The sequence below is a fragment of the Serinus canaria genome, chromosome 2, assembly GCF_022539315.1.
Source record: "Serinus canaria isolate serCan28SL12 chromosome 2, serCan2020, whole genome shotgun sequence".
Lineage (NCBI taxonomy): Eukaryota > Metazoa > Chordata > Aves > Passeriformes > Fringillidae > Serinus > Serinus canaria.
In genome coordinates, this window is record NC_066315.1 from 21,148,529 (window position 1) to 21,168,578 (window position 20,050).

At 35.6% G+C, this 20,050-nt stretch overlaps 1 protein-coding gene across 2 annotated transcripts in view; it reads left to right on the top strand.

The window, feature by feature from the left end:
- Window positions 1-20,050, top strand: part of MINDY3 (MINDY lysine 48 deubiquitinase 3) — a 49,468-nt gene that overhangs the window by 16,922 nt on the left and 12,496 nt on the right. For both annotated transcript variants that reach the window (XM_030230742.2, XM_050970396.1), the window contains 2 exons: window positions 3,039-3,109; window positions 5,310-5,390. In XM_030230742.2, the coding sequence (XP_030086602.1) occupies window positions 3,039-3,109; window positions 5,310-5,390 (152 nt within the window). The remainder of the gene's footprint in view (window positions 1-3,038; window positions 3,110-5,309; window positions 5,391-20,050) is intronic.

The window sequence follows — 20,050 nt, forward strand, 5'->3', positions numbered from 1 at the left end:
AAGTGATCTGTTATAGTCTATCAAAAAGAAAGATAAAGAGCAGCTGGTACTGTTCACAACTTCTTAGGCTAAGCTGAATTTTGGATACATTGTCGCATTTCCTTTATATAGAAGTCCTTTTTGTCATCTTTTCTTCTTTGAGTATTTCTCTTGGATTTTGTTTCTCTTATTGTGTAAAACCTTCAGCTTCTTTCATGTCAATGCTTATGAGCTTTTCACGTAGAAGGGTTGAAGGTATCAAAATAGCAATGACTGAATACTGTTTTATTCAGAAGTTATCTGAAGTCACTTTACCTCTTTTTCAACTATTTAGATAAGCAGTTTTTAATTAATAAATAATTAAAATTATTTATAAGCCTTTGTAAAGGTACTGCCAGTAATTTTAGCAGTGACGAAAGAACAGACAGGGCAAACTTGAGGAATTACCATGTCTTTGCAGGTTATACTCAGAGCACTGAGTATTGCTCTCACAGTATTGCATATTTTCCAAACAGGGTAGGAGTTACTCACTGGAATTGTTCTTGGCCACTGGTGGTAAAAATGCCAGTGAAATGATATGTCTTCTTTGACATGTTCTCCTTTAAACCTTTCTTCTTATTCTGATCTCTTCTCTTGCCATAGCTACCCACGGTGGGAAGATACGGGGAGGTAGCTGGTATTCTTTACTGCTATTTTAGGGCTCTTGTTCCTCCATGCACTGTAGTAGTTCCCTACGAATGCAGCCAGGGCTGGAACCGCTTTTCCCGGGCGGTGCCAGGGATTTGTGGGGTTGCTATGGCCGCTGGGTGGCGCTGTGCTGATGCAGATGGAAACAAATGGGTTCAGAAATTTGAGTCCTTTGCAAAAGTGCTTTTCCAACAATAGAAACTAACTTTGTGACAAGAGGCATAAATATTAATTTTCTTATTTGATCTTTGGTGTTATCAGATGTCTTCCAGTAATCTTCTCTCTTTGTGGGGTAAGGATATTCACAGAATAAACTTTGATTTAGTGCAACTAGTCTCCTTTTGTTTCTTTGTAAATCATATGAGAGTAGTTTTTGCTTTTGTGTCTCTCCTCTCTGTTGGCTCATTCTGAAGGAGGCATAGGTAGATCAGTGACTACAAGCTGAAGTTAACCTAGGAGCTTCCTACACAGATACATAACCTGTGTAGCTTGACTACTAACTATTCAGAATATTCACACTGTGTGGCTACTGTTGTAGCCAGAATCACAGCACTCTCTAGTTATCAGTGAGAGTTCTCAGCTAGCTATCTTTCAGGGGAACAAAGTACTTAAGCATAGAATTATTTTTGAGTAATTTTTCTGAATAGTAAATATTATTTACATGGGACTTAGTTGTTCTGTGCCCAGTTATTGGCTCCTACATCTCAATCCCTTGTTTAGCAGACTGGACTCCTCATTGATTTTTGTTACTGGTTTTTAAGAAATACATTTGATGCATAAAATTACTTCTCTAATGCACTGTTGCTTACTTCTGCCACTCATTTCCTTCATTGCACATATAAATGTGCTATTTCTGTATTTTAGCTCTTCCCTAGTTTGCAGGATTCTTCACTAGTTTTTTTAATTGGGCTATAGCTCTCTTTCCCCCAGCTCAAAGAAAGGATGAATTGTCTCAGCATATGGTAATTTTCAGCCACTCAGCTATTAGCCAGGGAGATTATGGGGTTTTGCAAAGGATGATCTATGCACCCTGAATATTTTAATTCTAAGCAAGTTTGAAGGTAATCTGTAAAAGCACAGCTTTCAGATCAAAGAATTCTACACTGCAAAGAGCCTTTTAGTATGTATAGCTCACACTCTAAGGAAGGAGTTGTACTTCCAGACACAAAGGTAGTGAACAAGCTTGTGTTTGTACATTTTTTGGGTTTTGATTTTCAGAATTGGATGTATGGGGACTTTTGCTTAACAGTAGAGGGAAAAATTAAACCATTACTATAATAACTGTTCTGCACTGTTGCAAATTCAGTGAAGTTGGTGAAGGGAGTATAGCATGTCTGGTGCTGCAGAGTTCACTTTGCAAATCCAGGAATCTTTTAAATTCAGAATGGCTTCTTTCACTTGCTATGGTCCTGAGGCTATAGCCCATTGGTAAAGATGTCAGTTTTATGCTGTTGTACAGAGATGACTGGTGTTAAAAATTATGGTTGAGGCTTAGTGTTTTAGAGGGAACTTTCAAATATGGAATTCAGTGTTCAAAAAAATAAAGGAAATCCAGATTAAATTGATCATAGTGTGTGCTTCCAGTATGTGCTGCTCATGTTAGACAGTGTTTGGGGATCTAGCAGTGCTGCTCTAAGCAGACAGTACTTGGAACTCTTTAGATGATGTATATGAAACCCCAGAGCTTCTTCCAAATCTGTGTAATTAGGTTTGAAGCTTGAATTTTGAAGTACTTTCTTTTTATTTATATTAGAGGACCTCAAGTAAGGCTCTGTAAGTGCTCTTCCAATCAGTAGTACATAAATATTTCAGCTGTTTCTGGCAGCTGTGTGTGTTTGAGAGCTTTAAATGGAAGTCAGTATTGAAAATCAAATTAGTTTTTCTACTTAAAAAATTATTATTTCAAAAATTGTGTTTTATTATTCAGAATGTGAAATGCTTAGATAAATATGGCCAAGGAACTCTAAGAAAAAAGAGGGAGAGAGGAAAAAGCATTAATTTATGCATGTATATGGGATTTTCTCTTCTTGAAGATAGCTATTCTTAGATTTTTCTAAGAATAATTGTGATGTAAATTGCAAGAATTGCCCTCCTACAAAGTCCAACAGGTTTTTAAAAGAGACTATCAACAGGAACCTCTTAAAACCTTGAGTCTGGATCTTATTTTATAGAGAGATCATATTTATAGAGATCTTGTTTTATATATAGAGAGAAATGACCATTTTAAACTATATCTTGATGATTTGCTATTGTTTCTAAAACTGCATAACTTAAAATTGTTATTACTTGACCAATTTTGAAAGTAAGAAAAATGACTTAAAACAGAATTTGCAGGTTTTTCTTGAATAAATTTTGTGTTTTCTTTTGAACAGAACTTCTTGGCATACATAAACAGGCAACAGTAGGCTTTTTGACGTTGATGGAATCTCTGAGATATTGTAAGGTAAGCTGTTTTCTACATAATTTAAAATTTTTCTTTTATTAAGATTTTGTGGGCTTTTTTAACAGTATTACTGAAAACTTTACTGTGTACCCTTGGAGATCTTAAAGAACTTTCAAATAATGTCCAACTTAATATATTAAGACATATAAGACATGTATTAAGGCAAATATATGATAAAATTTTAAAATGCATCTTACTGAGTAAATGTTGTTTGATGCTATTTAGATTAGAACTTTATTGATTATTGTTAGTTAGAAGCTGATGCTTTTACTGAAATAACTCTAGCTATAGTTTTGTAGATGGTTTTAAAACTGTGAAGTCCCAAAATGGCTTGCTGTTGTGCTGCAATTTTATTGATCTCTTTTTATGCTTTCACTGTCTTCAATTTAAAATAAATATCCATAAATAAAAATGATAAAACTACTATTAAGCAACTGTATTCTAAATAAAATATATTCAAAATTTAAAAGGTATTTTATGTTTTTATCTCTGAACATTTGAAACTACCTGATGTGCACCTTAGTCCATATTTTTTCTTCCTGTTGTGACAGAATTTCTTGATTTCTGGTTTTTATTTGAGAAATTCTGTGCTTTACTGTTGTGGTTTAAGCCCAGCCAGCAGCCACATCCCACACACCTGCTCACTTGTGCCCCCAGCAGCAGGATCAGCAAGAGAATTGGAAGGGTTCAAGCTGAAAAACTCATGGGTCGAGATAAAGGCAACTTAGTAGGGAAAACAAAAGCCACACATACAATCAAAGCAAAACAAGAAGTTAATTATGGGTTTTGATGGACAGGCCATGTCCAGGAGAACACAGCCCCATCAAGTGTAACAGTTACTTTGCAAGACAAATGTCATCACTCCAAATGTCCCCCCATTCCTCCTTCTTCCCTCCCACTTTATATCTTTTGGTCACTTTGGATCATCTGTCCCACCTTGCATCCTATCACCCTTGCCAGTGTGGCTCTGAAAAAGCAGAAAAGGCCTTGGCTCTGTGTAAGCTCTGCTCAGCAGCAACAAAAAACATCTCTGTATTGTCAACCCTATGTTCAGTACAAATCCAGAACTCAGTCCCATACCAGCCACCATGAAGGAAATAAACTATTCTGTTCCAAAGCAGCACATTCCACCCCTTATTCCATACCATTTATGTCATACTCAAGTCCCACACTATTCAATGCAACATCATCAAACACCACCCCCCTTTCCACCCTTTGATATAAAATGTGTCTGTCATTCCCTTAGTCTGACCACCCCTGCTGAATGTCCATGTAATGTCCTTTGAGTTCATTTAGTCCATGGCTTTGGGCTCCCTCTGTTCTGGTGGTCACTCAGGACAGGAGACGTGGTTCTGCCTGGAGTCATTGGGCACCAAAGCCAGCTCAGGTCACGTCACTGCTGCACTCCATCTGCTTCTTGTAAGGCTGCTCCTCCACTGGCTCAGGTGGTTCCTGTTACAGTAATTCCTGTAACAGCAAATCAAATCATGGCTTACAACAAATTAAAGACATCCATTACAGCCTCCACCCTTGGTCCTTTTCAGCCAGGTTGTCTGTTTTAACGCTGCAGTGAACTCCTTCACTTGTTCCCAGGCTGGCTGCAGCAAGGGACTCCTGCTGTAGTGCACCATTAATTAGTACAGTCCATATGCTGGTCCTCCATGGAATTTGTACTTCCCTGCTTCCAGTGTGGGGCCCACCCATGGGCGACAGTCCTTCCTGAGCTTATCCAGCATCTTTGGTGTCATAGGTCCTGGCTGTTCTACAAAGACTACTTTTGAAACAGCATTAATACTTTTTAATTCCTGAACCTTTTTGGTTGTTCCTTGCTTTCTTTATAGTCTCTATTAAATTCCTTTACCTTGCGCCAGAGTAAAAGAGAATAATGTAGTTGGCAGAATGTTGGTGTATTGTCTGCAACTGACTGTCCTTTAATTCATTTAATAAATGTCGATTCTGAATTAATTAATCCAAAGCCAGTTAATAAATCAAGTGGACTTCTACCTTTCATTAGCATCCGATTATAGTATTGTTAATCATAGTACTTGTCTGCAAGCTAAACACATCATTTTATTAAACGTTTTATAGCAGTGGAGTCCTAGCCATTCTGAAAACTAACTAAATTTTCATTAATTTGGTCACTAACTAGATGACCTTTCTGGGTTTGCTTTGTATTTCTAATTTTCCTGTACCTTTTTAGGTTGGCTCCTATTTGAAATCTCCAAAATTTCCCATTTGGATACTTGGCAGTGAAACACACCTCACAGTCTTCTTTGCCAAGGTATGTTAGATGTGGTTTTGGTAACCTCAGGCAGATAAACACCACATAAATTCAAAGTACAGATCTTGCTACAAGGTGACTATTATGTGGCTTTAATGGAAAAACACAGTCACTAAAACTGTTAATTAAGCCTTTTCTTGAAGGTAGAGTTGTTCCCATACTTTAGCATTATTTCACAACTTGCAGTGTGAAGTCTTCTGGTTTTAGCTTAATTTATTGGGCTGGGGGTTGTTTATGCTTTGGAACACCATGCTTGGGATAAGTACTGTCTTAAATTTTTCTTATGGAGTGGTTTCATCTCCTTGACAGTACTTTCATAAATTTTAATCTGTAGGTAGTTGTTCTAGATTTAAAATAGATATCAGGACTTTTACAATAATTCTTTATGTATCTTCTGTCAGATAGCTATTGTAGCCTGTGAAACATAAAATGCTTTTGGGAGGACTCTCAGTTTAAAAACTTAGACCAGATTTTCCAAGGAGAGGATTTCTGTTTCTTTAGTTGAAGATTGTAAGTTGTTTACCTTAAATTTTGTTTTTATAGAACACTTGTTTCTGATTAAAAGTTTTATTGAAACTTTGAATGGTACCTACTAGTATATTTATTGATACTTATTAGAAGTTAACTTCCCTATAACTAATATCTTAAAAAGTTAATTAAAACTTTAACTATAAATCTTGAAAATAAATTCTAGAACATAGGACAAAGATAAAACTGTGAATTCTCGAACTGTTGAATTTCCCTAAGTAAAACTTTTGCCTGAAATTTAGAAAGGCAACACAAATGCCTAGATTTTACTTACTAAGAAACAAACCTCCACAATATATTGAAAGTTTGTGTAGAAGTATTTTTTAATCCTTAAACTTAAATTTTAAAAAATCATTGAAATTAATTAGCCAGTTTTACATGCTGAATTTTTTTTTTTGTAAATTTTTGATCCCTGATGTCAGATAAATATTCTTTCTTCCTTATTCCATGGAATAGGAAGAAAGAATATCCTTATTCACCTTTGGATATTTGTTTTCTGCTTTACTCTCTCCCCAGTCTTTCCTAGTAAAGCTTTTTTATTTCAATTTTGAAATTTTATCCCCAGTTTTTCTGAATGGTATCATCAAAGTCAGTACTATGTGGACAGCAGTGTGTTGCAAATAGGTATAATTGCTCTGTTAATGCCATTCCAGCCTTCCTGTCACAATGTTATCACAGCAAATGCTCAGTGTCTATAGAGGCCATTTCCTGACAGAAATCCACTTCTGATGCTCTTACTTTTAGGATGAAGGCTGTTTCCTGGGTTTAGAGTGACTGGGTATCAATATCTGGTGTCTCCAATTGGTTCTCCTTTCTTCACTGAACTCCACTAGGCTGTGTACAACTTCAGCCTGTGATTATGAAAAAGCTGAATAAAGAATTGACATGGTCTTGGAAAAGAATTTCTTAGATGTTTTTTGTTACTATTATTAGGCAAAACAGGAACTGAAGGTGTGTAACAGCTCTTAGTTTTTGAATTTGAGTCTCTCATCTCACTCTTTCTAAAGTAGCAGTTGTTGAGCATTTCAGGTGGAGCAGAGATGTCAGCTGCAGTGGAAATACAAATTGTGTTGACAATCAGTTATTGCATCAATTGAAGCTACATGTAAAACACTACAGGAAGAAACTTTAATTCATTGCCAAGGGTTAATCAGTAGGTGTTTAAAGTAGCATGAGTAGTTGTGTAAATGTGTTTGGTACTGAGGATGTAGTTTCTAGTTTGGTAGTGAGTTTGATTACATGAGAAAGAAATGTTCAGAATGGAAAGAGAAAAATGAACTGTGGAGCCAAAACCAGTGAAGGTTAAATTAAAAAAAAAAAAACAAGTTTTAATTCTTTCAAGCTGCATAAATTTTACAGGAACATAAGACCTTAGTTTTGAATAGAATAATGTTAAGTAATTATTAATTATTCTGTTAAGCAGAACAGTAGGCAGTTTTGTCATCAGCTGAGAAATTTGGTCTAGAAATCTAGAAACAGCAATCTTCCTAGGATACTGTTGCTATAGACAACTAGCATGGGAAAATTAGGGAACAGAACAGAATCTTCATTTCCTTGGTTTAACAAGCTAAAGGTTTTACTCAAATTCTGCATACTGCTCTACATAAAGAAAGCTGGCTGCTGTTCTTTAGTATTTAGATGTTTGACTCAGATTTTTTACATTAGATGAATGATAAACATTTTTCTCCTATCATGAACAATATATGAACAATGGAAGAACAATAAACCACCACACTCTTCTATCTCAGAAGATTTTGATTTAAATATTGTAGACTTCTATTGTCGTCTGCCAGAATACGTTTGCACTACTCAGAATGTGGACCATTCTTTTAGCTTTGACTGTGAGAAATGTTTGTAAAATAAATGATTCTGTTCATAGCTGCCATTCTAAAACTCTCTATATTTTCAATGGATTTTAATGTGAAAATGCAGCTTGGTATCTTTGGCTGAAGGTCACACTTATAGCTTAAACTGAAAATTAATTAACTAAATTGTGTAATTGGGCTTAAGCTCTCCTGTAACTGCTGCTGCATGAAATAGCTGTAAACAGAGACAGTTGAGTCAATTCCTAGTTTTAAGACAAGTCTACAGTGGGTCAGCAGTTTGTCCTGTTACTAAAAGAGTAAGTTTTCTTCTACCTGCATGGTCTCCATCTCTACCTCTTGACTGTCATAGCATTTCTGTACATACCCTGTGAGTTATTCACCTTGGTTTAGTACAGAGATTTAGAGATACAGAGAAATAACAAATGATTTCTTTATTGTTTTGATTTAAGCACCTTTTATTAAAGACAGTATCAGTAGTTTTGTTGTCTGGGACATAACCAACCTGTCATCAACCAAATAATTATTTATACTTATACTTAGATCTTTTTGAAAGAAAATAGAATCTGGAAATATGTGAAATGAAACCTCACATCGTCATTTCTGGAGTCTTGAGCAAAAATACTACAGCTTGTTCTGCAGATGGGTAAAGGTTTGAAGTCAGAAAGTACATGCAAACATCTATATTATCTAAATAGTTCTTCAAAACTCTGATAGTTATGGATGTCATAATAGAGTTGGAAAAACTTTGTGAATCATTACAGGGGGTGTCCCTAGCAAAGAGCCATAAGTAGTACCATCATGTTATTTTTCTTCACAGCTGTTGTGTGTATAAAGTCAGAAAGCTGCTTAATGCTCAGCAATCCAAATTTAATGCTTTCTGAAAAAAATAAGTGTGGCTATTACTCTTAGTGGTCATGGACTGTGCATTTGCAACAAGGTAGATAATCTATAGGCTACTAAATCTAAGCAGCCATAATTTCTGCCACTCCCTACCCACTCTTCCTTTCAGTGAATAGAAAAACTTTCAAATGGCTTCAGTCCAACATAAGCAAACAAGGAATCTTTCATCTGACACAATGAGTTTCCCTGCATTCCCTGTCAGACAGTGTGAAGGCAAATGTGATATTGTAAATGTTTTCTAAAAATCAGCTTTATCACTACAGTCTTTTTGTATATTTTTTTCTCTTTCATTGTAGGAATAAGACAGAGTAGGAAGTGGGGCAGCTCTAAATAAGGCTGTGATGTTCTGGATGAAGTGTTGTACAGGCATTTCATAATTATTTTTATGATACTCATAGGAAGTTATGACAAACTGAGACAACTCAGAACTTCTAGGAATGTCAAAATGTGGTCAGACACTCTATAAAAGAGTACCAACAAGTTGAAATGTTATGCCAAATATAACAAGAAAATGTTCCAGTGCGAACAATAGGAAGAACAGCAAGAGGTTAATATGTGCTTTCTAAATTGTGTTGTGACATGCAAATCCACATTGTGTTGAAGTTTGAATTCAGACTCATTGAAAGTGAAAAGACAGCATAGAATAAATGTATGTCTGCTGACTTCAGGTGTTTGAAACTGTGGGGATGCTTCAGCTGTGTAGGTCTTTAAACATTTCCTTTGTTTCTATGTCTTTGAGCACAGAGGGCCACAACAGAATTGGCTATCCATTTTCAGCATTGTGGCATTTCTAGACTTGAAGAGTCAGATAAGCAGAGAAAATGCTTGTCTGAGAAATCCGAATAAGCTACAAATTACTGCTTTTGAAGGAAAATGTCCTGTCCTGGGCTCCTGGAACCACATTGGTTTTGGATTACATTTTTTTATTTCTGTGACTTTGATCACTGTAACCTGTTCCACACATTCTCAGGGCCTTTCTTCTGCATCCTTAATAGCATTGTCTCTCAGAAGAAAGAGCATTGACTTCTCTTCCTAAACAATCTCTTTCATCAGGGTTCAGCTGAGGGGCACCTCACCAAACACTGACACTGCTATAGGAAAGCCTAAATGTGGGTCAGTGGTGTTTACCAGAGCAGGGCCGAGGGGGAGTGTTAGTTGGTGCAGCATTAAGCTCAGAACACCAACAGAGACTGTCAGTGGTGGGAAAGGAAACTAAATGCATGTGTAAAAATTCAGTCATTATTACTCTGTGTTAACAGCTCTAGTTTCTACAAAAATAACCTATGTGTATCCTTTAACTTAAGAACTCTTCTACTTAGGAAAGGGAGTGAAAAATATCTATGCACTTCCTTTTGTTTTTCACTTCCATGACCAGTAAATGCAGGTAACCAAATTTTGAAAAATATGTTTTCATCAAAGAAATTAAAATCACATTTTGAAGAGTCCACTTCAGGAAATGGTTACAGAGCATGTGGATATAGGGTCTGTAGTTTTCAGGAGTAAGAGGAATTGGTTCTATTGGAATAGTCTGGACACCTAAATGGAAAAGATATAGGTGTCTGAGGCAACAGCAGAAATAATTTCTAGATTAAAGCAGAGTTCCGATTTTCTGTGTGCCGTTTCAAAGCAGGGAGGCAAATGCTGTTCTGTTTTTGACAATAGCACTCACCTGACTAAATCAGCATTGACTCTTCAAATATTGCTATTGTTAATTTAGGAGCTCCTTTCTGCAGGAAGAGACTCATTTTTAAAATTAATATTGAGGAGGGTGTTTCCTGTGGGAGCTGTGGGCTCCCAAAAAGACTGGAAGTTACTCTACTGGTTGGTTTAAGATTTGTAGTGTAAATGCTATTGCTAGATGAATTTAAGTTGTTCTGAATAACACAGCATTTCATAAGTTCATAAGCAATTCCAAATGAGTTTTCTAGTAAAAAGGCCAGCTTTGATGTCTCGTTGTTGGCAGGGAACATATCAAAATAAAATATTTCTAAAAAGTTCTACCCTTCTCTAGCTTTGCAAGATCACAGAGCATAAGTATGGAACCTTGTTCTGCTATTTGTGGGTCTAGTCCAATTTTACTTGCAGGTTAATTAGTTCCTATGACAAATGTGTGGTCCTTTTTGTGAACAAGTACTTCTGAACAGTTTGTTTATTGTTTGTTTGGAAGGTTTTCTGTGAGAGAACTTGTACTTGTTACATTCATGTCAGTGATTTTCACACCAGCATTTATCAAGTAACTTTTAGATTTTGTCTAAATTTTTCATTCTAGTAAAAGAGATTCTGTTTGTGATGCTACAGTGTGTGTTGGCATATTTGTTTCTAATGAAACAGTTTGTGACATCAATTTACCCAGAGTCTCCGTGGCTTTGTCTTCCCTAAAGATAAAAAATCTGAAGCCTTGTAATTTATGAAGCCTCTGTGTTTTTCTGGGAGTTTTTTTTGGTGGGTTTTCTTGGTTGTTGTTGGGTTTTTTTGTTGGGGGGATGGTATTTGGTTTTCGTTTTTTGTTTAATTAGAAATGTGGTTTTGGTTTCAAGTGGAGGTGGCTTTCATGACAAACTGTAGCCATCATAGAGTTAACTTGCTCAAGTGAAATATTTGTTTCATTTTATTTTCCTGTTTCCCACATTGTTTAAATGAGCAGTCAATTCTGACAGCTGCTAGGAAACAGAAGATCTGTCTGCTCATAATTTTGATGGTCTTTACTTCAGCTTTACTAAAAAATTTTTAAATACTGGAGAAGGCAAAGTCCCTCTGAGTTGCTATACTGATTGAGAAGAATTTATCCTGAAATATTACACATTTTGATGCTATTCTGTGCTCAGATAGATGAGAGACTGTCTTTGAACTGATTTTGGGCATGCTGTTTCCATGCCTAGATAAAATCTTGTAAAAGGAGGGATGGGGCGTTCTAGCAGTTCCAATAGAAACTCCTGCTGCAGCAACACTTAGATAAAATAAAACACTAACACTTGAAAATAAAACACTAACACTTGTTACATGAGTTACTCTTTAAAATGAAGGAAGGAAGGCTGAGAGAATAAAGGGTAGAAAACCAATGCAATAAGAGAACCTTTTCTAGATCCACAAATCAAAAAGGAAGGAATTTCCCACAAACTGTTAAGCTTTCAATATTGTTGCAGCACTCCTGAATCAGAAAACTTAATGGAAAATATGCCTAAGTAATGATCACGAATATCACATCAAACATTTTTAGGAAGATTGTCTCCTTAATCATTTCAAGTCTATTTTAAGTACAGTTAGAAGCAAAGTGATTCTATAGATAATCCATCCATTTACATTTCCTAGTTCCCTTCAAAGTGTGTGCTCTGTTTACTTTCTGCTTGCTGCGTTTGCATTTTAGTTGGTTCAGAAACAAACTTTTGTCTGATTTTTAAAAATTAGCAGTAAGTTATTAGCAAATATGTGGGAACATATTTGAGACTAATGGATTTCCTTGAGACAATATTTGGGCCATAACTTGATGGATACATTGTCTATGAACATGAGCTACCTCTATGTTTAGTGGAAAGCTTGTGATGAACATGTAAAGCACCTGTTGTGAAAAATGCACAGAGGAGTATAGAAATGTTGGGTCATTTCCTGCCCCTTTGTAGGATGTGCTGTCCTGAGGGGTGTATTTTCCTTTCCTTCCTATTAAGATGTATGGCTTTCATATGTAAATTGAAATTGGGTGCTGGAAGGTAACAAATTGGGTCCTACCTCATAGGAAAACTTCTAAAAGGAATTGCAGCCTCCTGTCTCTAGAAGGAGGGAGAGCAAGATCTCTATGTTGCTATGAGGAGGCTGTGAGCAACATCTAGTTTGCATGTGTGTTAGCCTACCAATGGAGAGACTGATTTTTAAAGAAACGCATTTTAGTTGTCTCATTCCTTTCTGTAGTATATGCAGAGTGGTTTCCAAGTAGTAAATACATCTAAGAAATTTCTAAATGCAATTTTATAATTTATGAGTCACTATCAAATTTTGAAAGTAGAGGTACTGGATAGAAACAAAGTCTGAGAACTTGTATCATTCTGTATCCCTTTTAAATGTGAAACCAATATTGGTTCCAGTTATATCTGATACAATAGCAAAGACATTGGGCCTGAGTCATCACATAAAGAGGAAATAAATCTGGGTTTGAAATTTGGATTAAGAGACATACTGGCTCATTGTTAAAATACAATGAAAAAAAACTCTATTAATTGTTAAAATACAATTAATAGAGTTTTTAATAGTATTGAAGTATTTAAAAATCAAATTGATATTTAACAAGTTATTGTGTTAAAAAAATGGTGTTTGTAATTCCAAATTGAGTGAAAAGCATAATACGCATACAGTTAGGAAGATGACATTAGCTTTCTTAATAGTTAATCTGGTATCAAGTGAAAAATTAAAAGAAGAGTGTTAGTTAAGAGCAGTAGAACATCCTTTCCAGAGTTTCTGTAAATGCAGTGCTATGCTCCAGTGTCCACATGAGGCTTTGGCACAGTGATGTATTTATGGTGGAGGTAAAAGGTGCTGTTTGTTATAAGATGCAACCTCAGCATGTGGAGAAGGGAAAAAAGTTGAGTTTAGTTTCCTTTTTATTTTCCCCTCCAACAATTGCATATATGCATGACTGTCAAAGGTTATAAACCAGAGCAGGTCAATAAATAAACCAATTTAGGACATCAAATAGTATATTCCTAATCAGGAGTTATTTTTGTGGAATCATTCCAGAAATTGAATTTTGAATGAGGAATTTTGATTCATTTCCACACAGAATTTTTTATAAGAGCCCCAAAAGCTAAACCACTGTCTTCCAAAATATAGAATTTAATATGCTTATAGTAATACAATGAAGAGAAGGCAAAAAACATGAACTTCTCCACATGTCCCCTGTACCTTTAGATGAAGTAAGAGATAGAAATTGTAAACCTTGATAGTGCCAGGCTTGCACCATCCATTCTTTTCTTTACAAAGCACCTTCCATTTTATTTTGTCCTATAATTGTAGCCTAGTAACTGCATATTTTTTTATACCAGATAACAATACTGGGAATACTAAGAATTGGGAATGTAGTATTCACCATGTGACAGAGTGGTTGCTCAGCTTATGAACTGATAATCTGCCTGTGGTGTGTCCTGTCTGAGGAAATGAATCTCTATGAATGACTGTTAATCCATGCTCCCTTGTTATAAATACTTGTTCTGGATGGAATCCGAGGAATCATTCTTCCCCTTACAATTTTTCTTCCCAAGAAAATGTCCTGAAGTCGTTAATGTATTACAGAACTTAGGAAATAGAGCTTTAAATATAGTTAGTGAATGCCTATTAAAGATATTTTTAAGTGAAGTGTTCTTGGGCAAAACAACAGGGAAATTATTTTGTGGCCATTTGTCTCTTTGCATGTTTTTTCTCCAAAATGTCTGAAGACCAGATGTTCTTTCTGAGCAGGGCACCATGTATCCTTGGAAGTGGAGGCTTACATATTCTTTTATTCTGTGTTCAGCCTGCCTTATTCCCATGTTCCCAGACCCTACTGGGATAGATGCAGGAACTAGAAACAGTAAATGAGACTTCCAGAATGCCAACATATGCTTCAGTAATAAGAATAGGCTTTAAAATAGTAACTGCTGTAGTCCTGCTCTGAAACTTTGTGCCAAGTTCTGCTTTTTGCAAAACTCAAACACTGTCTAATAAACCTGTGACATGACAGACTGAACTTGTGTAGAGAATCTCCATCAGGAGTCTTTGGGTCATTTTATAAATGGCAAGAACCTGGTTGAAATCTGTTTGTAGCTATTGTTTGATCCACAAAACCTTAATACACATGACAGCTGTGGAATCCCCGAGAACATAGGGTGAATCCAACCAATTTCTAACCACTTTTTAAAAAGCGTTGAAAAATAAGTTTTTTGTCCCTTTATTTACTCCTTTCATAGTGATAACAGCTTTGTTGCATACAAAATAAAATAACATCTCTGACCTCTTGATAAGGCGGCTCGGGTTAAGATTAGGATATGTAAATTAATCAAATGAAAGTCTAAATGTGGAAGGATGAAACTACAGAGAAAAGGCAGAGACAGGGATTCTGTGTAGGAGGGACCTTTGAACTCCTAGCAAAGGCGAAGCACATTTAGTGATACTTTAGCTATTGTCTTCGTTTTCTATCTTTCTCCTCTTACATAAGACGTTACGTGTGATTACCTATGTGAATAGCATATTCTTTTGTTCTGAAAATCAACTTCATAGCCACCTCATGTAGCAACCTCATTTAGATATTTAAGTATATTTTTTCCAGTGTTGGTTTGTTTTACATAAGAAGCTTATGCAATCTGTGTTACAGGGAGTCCAATGCCATTTTCTTCTACCACTTGACAGTTTAGGGTATCTTATATGTGTACTTTAAAAATAAGTATTACAGAGGGGTGCCAAAGTTGTCAGAGACTGTGGTATGAAAATATTGAAGCAGTTTTGGTGTATTTAGGGAAGAATTCAGTCTCTGCCCATGTGCAGTTAAGAAAACTCTTGCAGCTGGAGTGAAGTGAGATGGGCTTTACTATATAATATAGCTGTAATGAAAAAAAATAATGGGTTTTGTATTAATAAGAGTAAAACATTGTTTTTATAGAAGCTAATTGCTCTAATCTGCTACTCTTAAAGTACCTGAAATAATATACTTCAAAGATGAACATAAATGGCAATACTGCTTTTATAACATATGAAACTGTGATGTTTGTGAATATTTAGTATTTTCTCTGTACCTGTAGCAACATGTGCATATAAAGATTTCTTGAAATGCTACTTACCAATACTGAATGACAGTGGATCACATGCCATTATTAATATAGTTTTTTTTTCTTCATTTCTTCACAGAGCTTTTACATTTCACATGAAAAGCCATAAAATATTACTGTTAGGTTAATGAACCAGTCTAGGAATTATCCTTTAGAAACACTCGGCTTATTTGAGTTATAATATAATTTATGCAGTCTATTTTCAAAAAGCATTTCATCATTCTGGATTGAAGCAAGTCAGAGGCTTTTCATCATCCCGAGAGAAAATTATATGGTTTAAGTGGGAAACTGAATACTGTAGGCTGGTTTCCAACATTAAGTGCAGCTTTCAGTACTGTTAGAACTGTAGCTAGGAAGATTTAAATTTCTGCAGTTCATCTTCACTGGTTTTAAACTTTGCTATCAAATGTTCCTGACATACATGTTCATTTCTCACCTCCTTATTGCAATTCCCAAATAGAATTAGTAATATGTTAATACTCACCATTGTGTTGTGTAGCAATCAGCTCATGTCTATAGGCTGAAATAGTATTAGATGTAGAAATAGTATTTGATACTAGATATTAATTTTTTACATAGAAAATGGTAGCATAATAATAGAAGCTAAAGTTCATCTTGAATGAATTATATTGTGGAGGTTTTGGAAGTCATAAAACATGGAATTTGTCCACTTCCAGTTTGTTTCCTCTTAAGAACAAAGTTTTGTGTTTATATAGCATTGTGTTCTGTCTTCCAAAAAAAAAAATGCTATGTGAATATAATTTGAAAAGCTGCCCTTTCAAATTAAGCTTTTGACTGGAGAGTAGTATGTAATTTAGTTATTAGATAAGAATTCCAGTAAACTCAAATTTGCTGACTCTTGGTCTATAATTCCAGTAATGTATTTTTACTTTCAAAACAAAGACATTTTGTGTTGATGAGCAAAACAAACTAGTAACTGAATAAGAAAAATACTATATACCTCATCTTTATTGGTTTACAATAATCTCTTATAATCTGTCTGTGAAAGCAAGGAACATGTTGAAGAAGCTCTTATTTTTTAGTTTAAGCTCTTAGTTTAAAACATCACAAGAAGGCAACAAGTCACCATGTGAATTGTTGCCTTCTTGTGATGTTTTAAAATAAACCACCAACATCTGTGGCAATGTAACTGTAAACAGGTATTTGCTGTACTTTTGAGTTTTTCTTATTTTTAGAAACTGCAAGACTGTGGCTTTTTTTGTTGGCTGTCTTATTAAACCACCCTCTCCCAAAGGAATGGAGGATATATTGTGGTTTCTATAACTTATTTGAGTGTATGTTAATAGCCCTGCTTTCCAGACGAATAGGCTGACAGAGTCCTCAGATTTCTGTTACTTTTTCTTTTTCTTTGGTTTGTATTTGCTTTTCTTCCACAGCCTCTCCCCACCCTTGGATCAAGTAGGCTCTCTTTTCTTTCTGGTACTATGAGTGAAGGTGAAAAAGAGTTCAAAGCAGTCCATATGTAGCTTTTCTTTCTTCCCTATTGAGAACTCTCTTCTGTCCTCAGCAAGGTACTGCAGGTACTGTAGATTAAATGCAGTCATTTCACTTTTGAAAGGCACTGTACAGCTAGAGCCAATTTGCTTTCTTTTAACCACCTTGTTGCAGCAAATTTCTTGTCATGAATGTTCCTCCTCCAGCACCACCCCTATCCCTTGATGAACACTTTCAGGTTAACTGTTGTCTTTACCTGGTCTAAACTGCAAGGCCTGTATTTTATTTTCTGACCCCTGATAAGAATTCTGCTACTTTGGGGGTGGCATTCTTCCTTTTTTGTCTTTTTCCTCTCTTCTTATTCAAGGAAAGTATTTTCTTTTGGCATTTTCTGAATCCCAGATAGACTCATAGGCCCTCTTCAAGGCTTAGGAGGATACAGTATATGATCTTTGACACCTGCCATTCTGAAGTGGAAATAGTTGTGGCCCCAGAGCTCTTGTATAGTGACAGAAAGGTCTAGGACCTTTCCTTCAGGTTCTCCATATACATCTCTAAAGTGAGAAAAACCTTGTATTCCTTCAAGTATTGTTTGGGTATGTTCCAGTAGTTTGGCATTTTTTAATGCCTTCCCTCGTGGAAGATAGTGTGCTCTGCAGAGCAATGGCACATTCTATTGGCCAGCACAAGAAAATCCTGGTAAGCATTCTGTGCAGGGCACTGCCATGGCTGCAACAACCGAGGGCACTGCCCCCTGCAACTGTTCAGTCCTTTGTATGATGGTAATACTGGCCTCCCATTTTAGATCTTAAGGACTCTCTTTTCCTTGGTTTGATAAATAGCTCCTAGAAAAACCTACAAAAAAAAGCTGCTATTTAATTTCAAGCAATGCCCGGATTCTATTGAGCCTTCTTCATCTTTTAGAGTCAGCAACTGGATTTTTGTATCATTTTACATCTTTGAACCTTTTTTTGCTACTGTAGTGATGATACATTTCCTGCTTTTCAACTGATACCAGTCTGTGTTAAATTTTAATTTTTGGTTCACTACCTAGCCAGTCTCTACAAGTAAACTGATACCTTTAGGACACAAGCTCATTTGTCTGCATGGTGATACGTATGGCACTTCTGCTCCTTACCCCCAAATAAAGCTGCATTCAATTAATTCTATTCTCTCTTAGTTAATGAGTTGTTATATCTCAGGCTATAAAGAGCATTTCAGTTCTGGCTTTGGTACCAGGATCCCTTCACCTTTTGAAGAACAACATTCTCTGTGTGCTCCAGGGTATGTAGAGTGGATGTGGAGATTGATTGATTGCAGCCACTGGAGGATCTGAAGTTGGACATTGTAATTTCAGAGCACTATCCAGTTTGAAATGCATTCCAGTCATGTGTGAAAGACCTGTGTGTCCAAATTATAATGATACAGTTACATAGTACATCATAGGATTGTGTGAAGTGTCTTTTCTCTTTCAAAATACAATCTCCAATGGAACCTTGCTGACACATAAAATCAAATTTTTTTTTGAACCAGCTCCTCACTGAGATGCTCTGCCTGGCATCCAGTTTCAACAATCAGTTGTGAGACTCCTGTAAAATTGAAATTGGGCAATGGATTCAGCTAGAGAGATGGGAATAACTTTCAGAGATCCCATCAACCTTGTTTTCTTAGGAAGCCATTTTGGAAAAGTTGCTGCCTTGAAAGCCACTGATTATAGCATTGAAAAATACACACTTTTCTCTGTAACAGAAGAGCGGATTGAATAAACTTCAGTTCTCCAGATATGATTAAGTTACAGCAAGTTAAAAAGTTGATAAACAATCAGTGTTTCTACATTGTTTTTAGGTAAATTTTTAAGAATAAAGTTAGTATTACAATAAATAATTCTTCTACATATCACTTAGTAATGATATGTTAGAAGAAAAGCAGTTCATATGCAAGCAGATTTCATTTTTCAGGGCATTGGGTCTTTCAGGGTGTGATTTTTGTAAAAACTCATAGCCAGCATTTCACTGTGGCTTAGCCATTATGTTCTGCTTTGGATTTGTAGAATGAAAAGTTTGGGAATGTTTTTATTAAAACTTATGAAGAATATTTTTTGCCTCTGAGGCTAAGCATGGGATCTTAAAATAACTGTTACTACTGATGAGAATAACTTTTCAAAGTAATATAAAATGACTTGTTTGTGGATCACAAGAGCCAATGAGTGAAACATGATTTTTGGGACATGTTGTTCTTAGTATTGGAAATAATTATTATAATTAACTGTTTATGAGATTCCCTTATATGGAACTTTCACTGCATGGGTTACATCAAAATACAATTCATAGGGCTGGGGTGGGGAATCTATTTTGGCACATATGGTGAAATATCAGCTTGGGCAGCTGAAATATGTTTTTGTTAGATGTTTATCACATTTTCAGCTTTATTGCATAAGAGACCTATGGTATTTTTTCCCCCAGTACAAATATATGGACTAATTGAAGTTTTTAAAGTTATCTCTATAGTGGAAATGAATGACATGATAAGTTAAGAGGTTGTGTGGGATTTGTATGTAAAGGAACTTGCATTTTAACATTTTATACTACAGCAAACTCAGTGAAAATTTAAAATCATCTTACATGTAAGAGAGGTTGGGTTTTTGGTCATCTGAGACAGATTTTTCTAAGTTTCCATCTGAAGTTGCTTTCTTAGAGCATCAGTGCATCATATTTAGTGAATAAAAATTGTTAATATGTAATAATATGGAGTCTTTACCATATTTGAAAGTTCCTTTAAAAGAGAGAGAATTTTCAGTATGACCAATGCATTTAGTGACTTCATGTCTTAAGTTCTTCCCATGTATACATACATGAACTGAAAAACTAAGGACCTGAAAATTAAAATGCTAACAGAAATACACACTATTTGCAATTGGACTATGAAAAAAACTTGTTGGCAGTTGCAGAAGACTTGCTTTAAAGATTCTGTTTTGTGTCACATGAAGCTGTGGAAAGTACTGCATGACCAAGATAATTTGTGGGTAGGGAGGACAACGCAAATGGTAGTCTTCATTCTTGGATTACATTGAGATTGTATGGAAGGAACTGCATACTTGTAAACCAAAGCAGAGCTATGTAGTTTACATTTGAAATTCCGTGTCTATGCCACTGGAAGTTACTTTGGG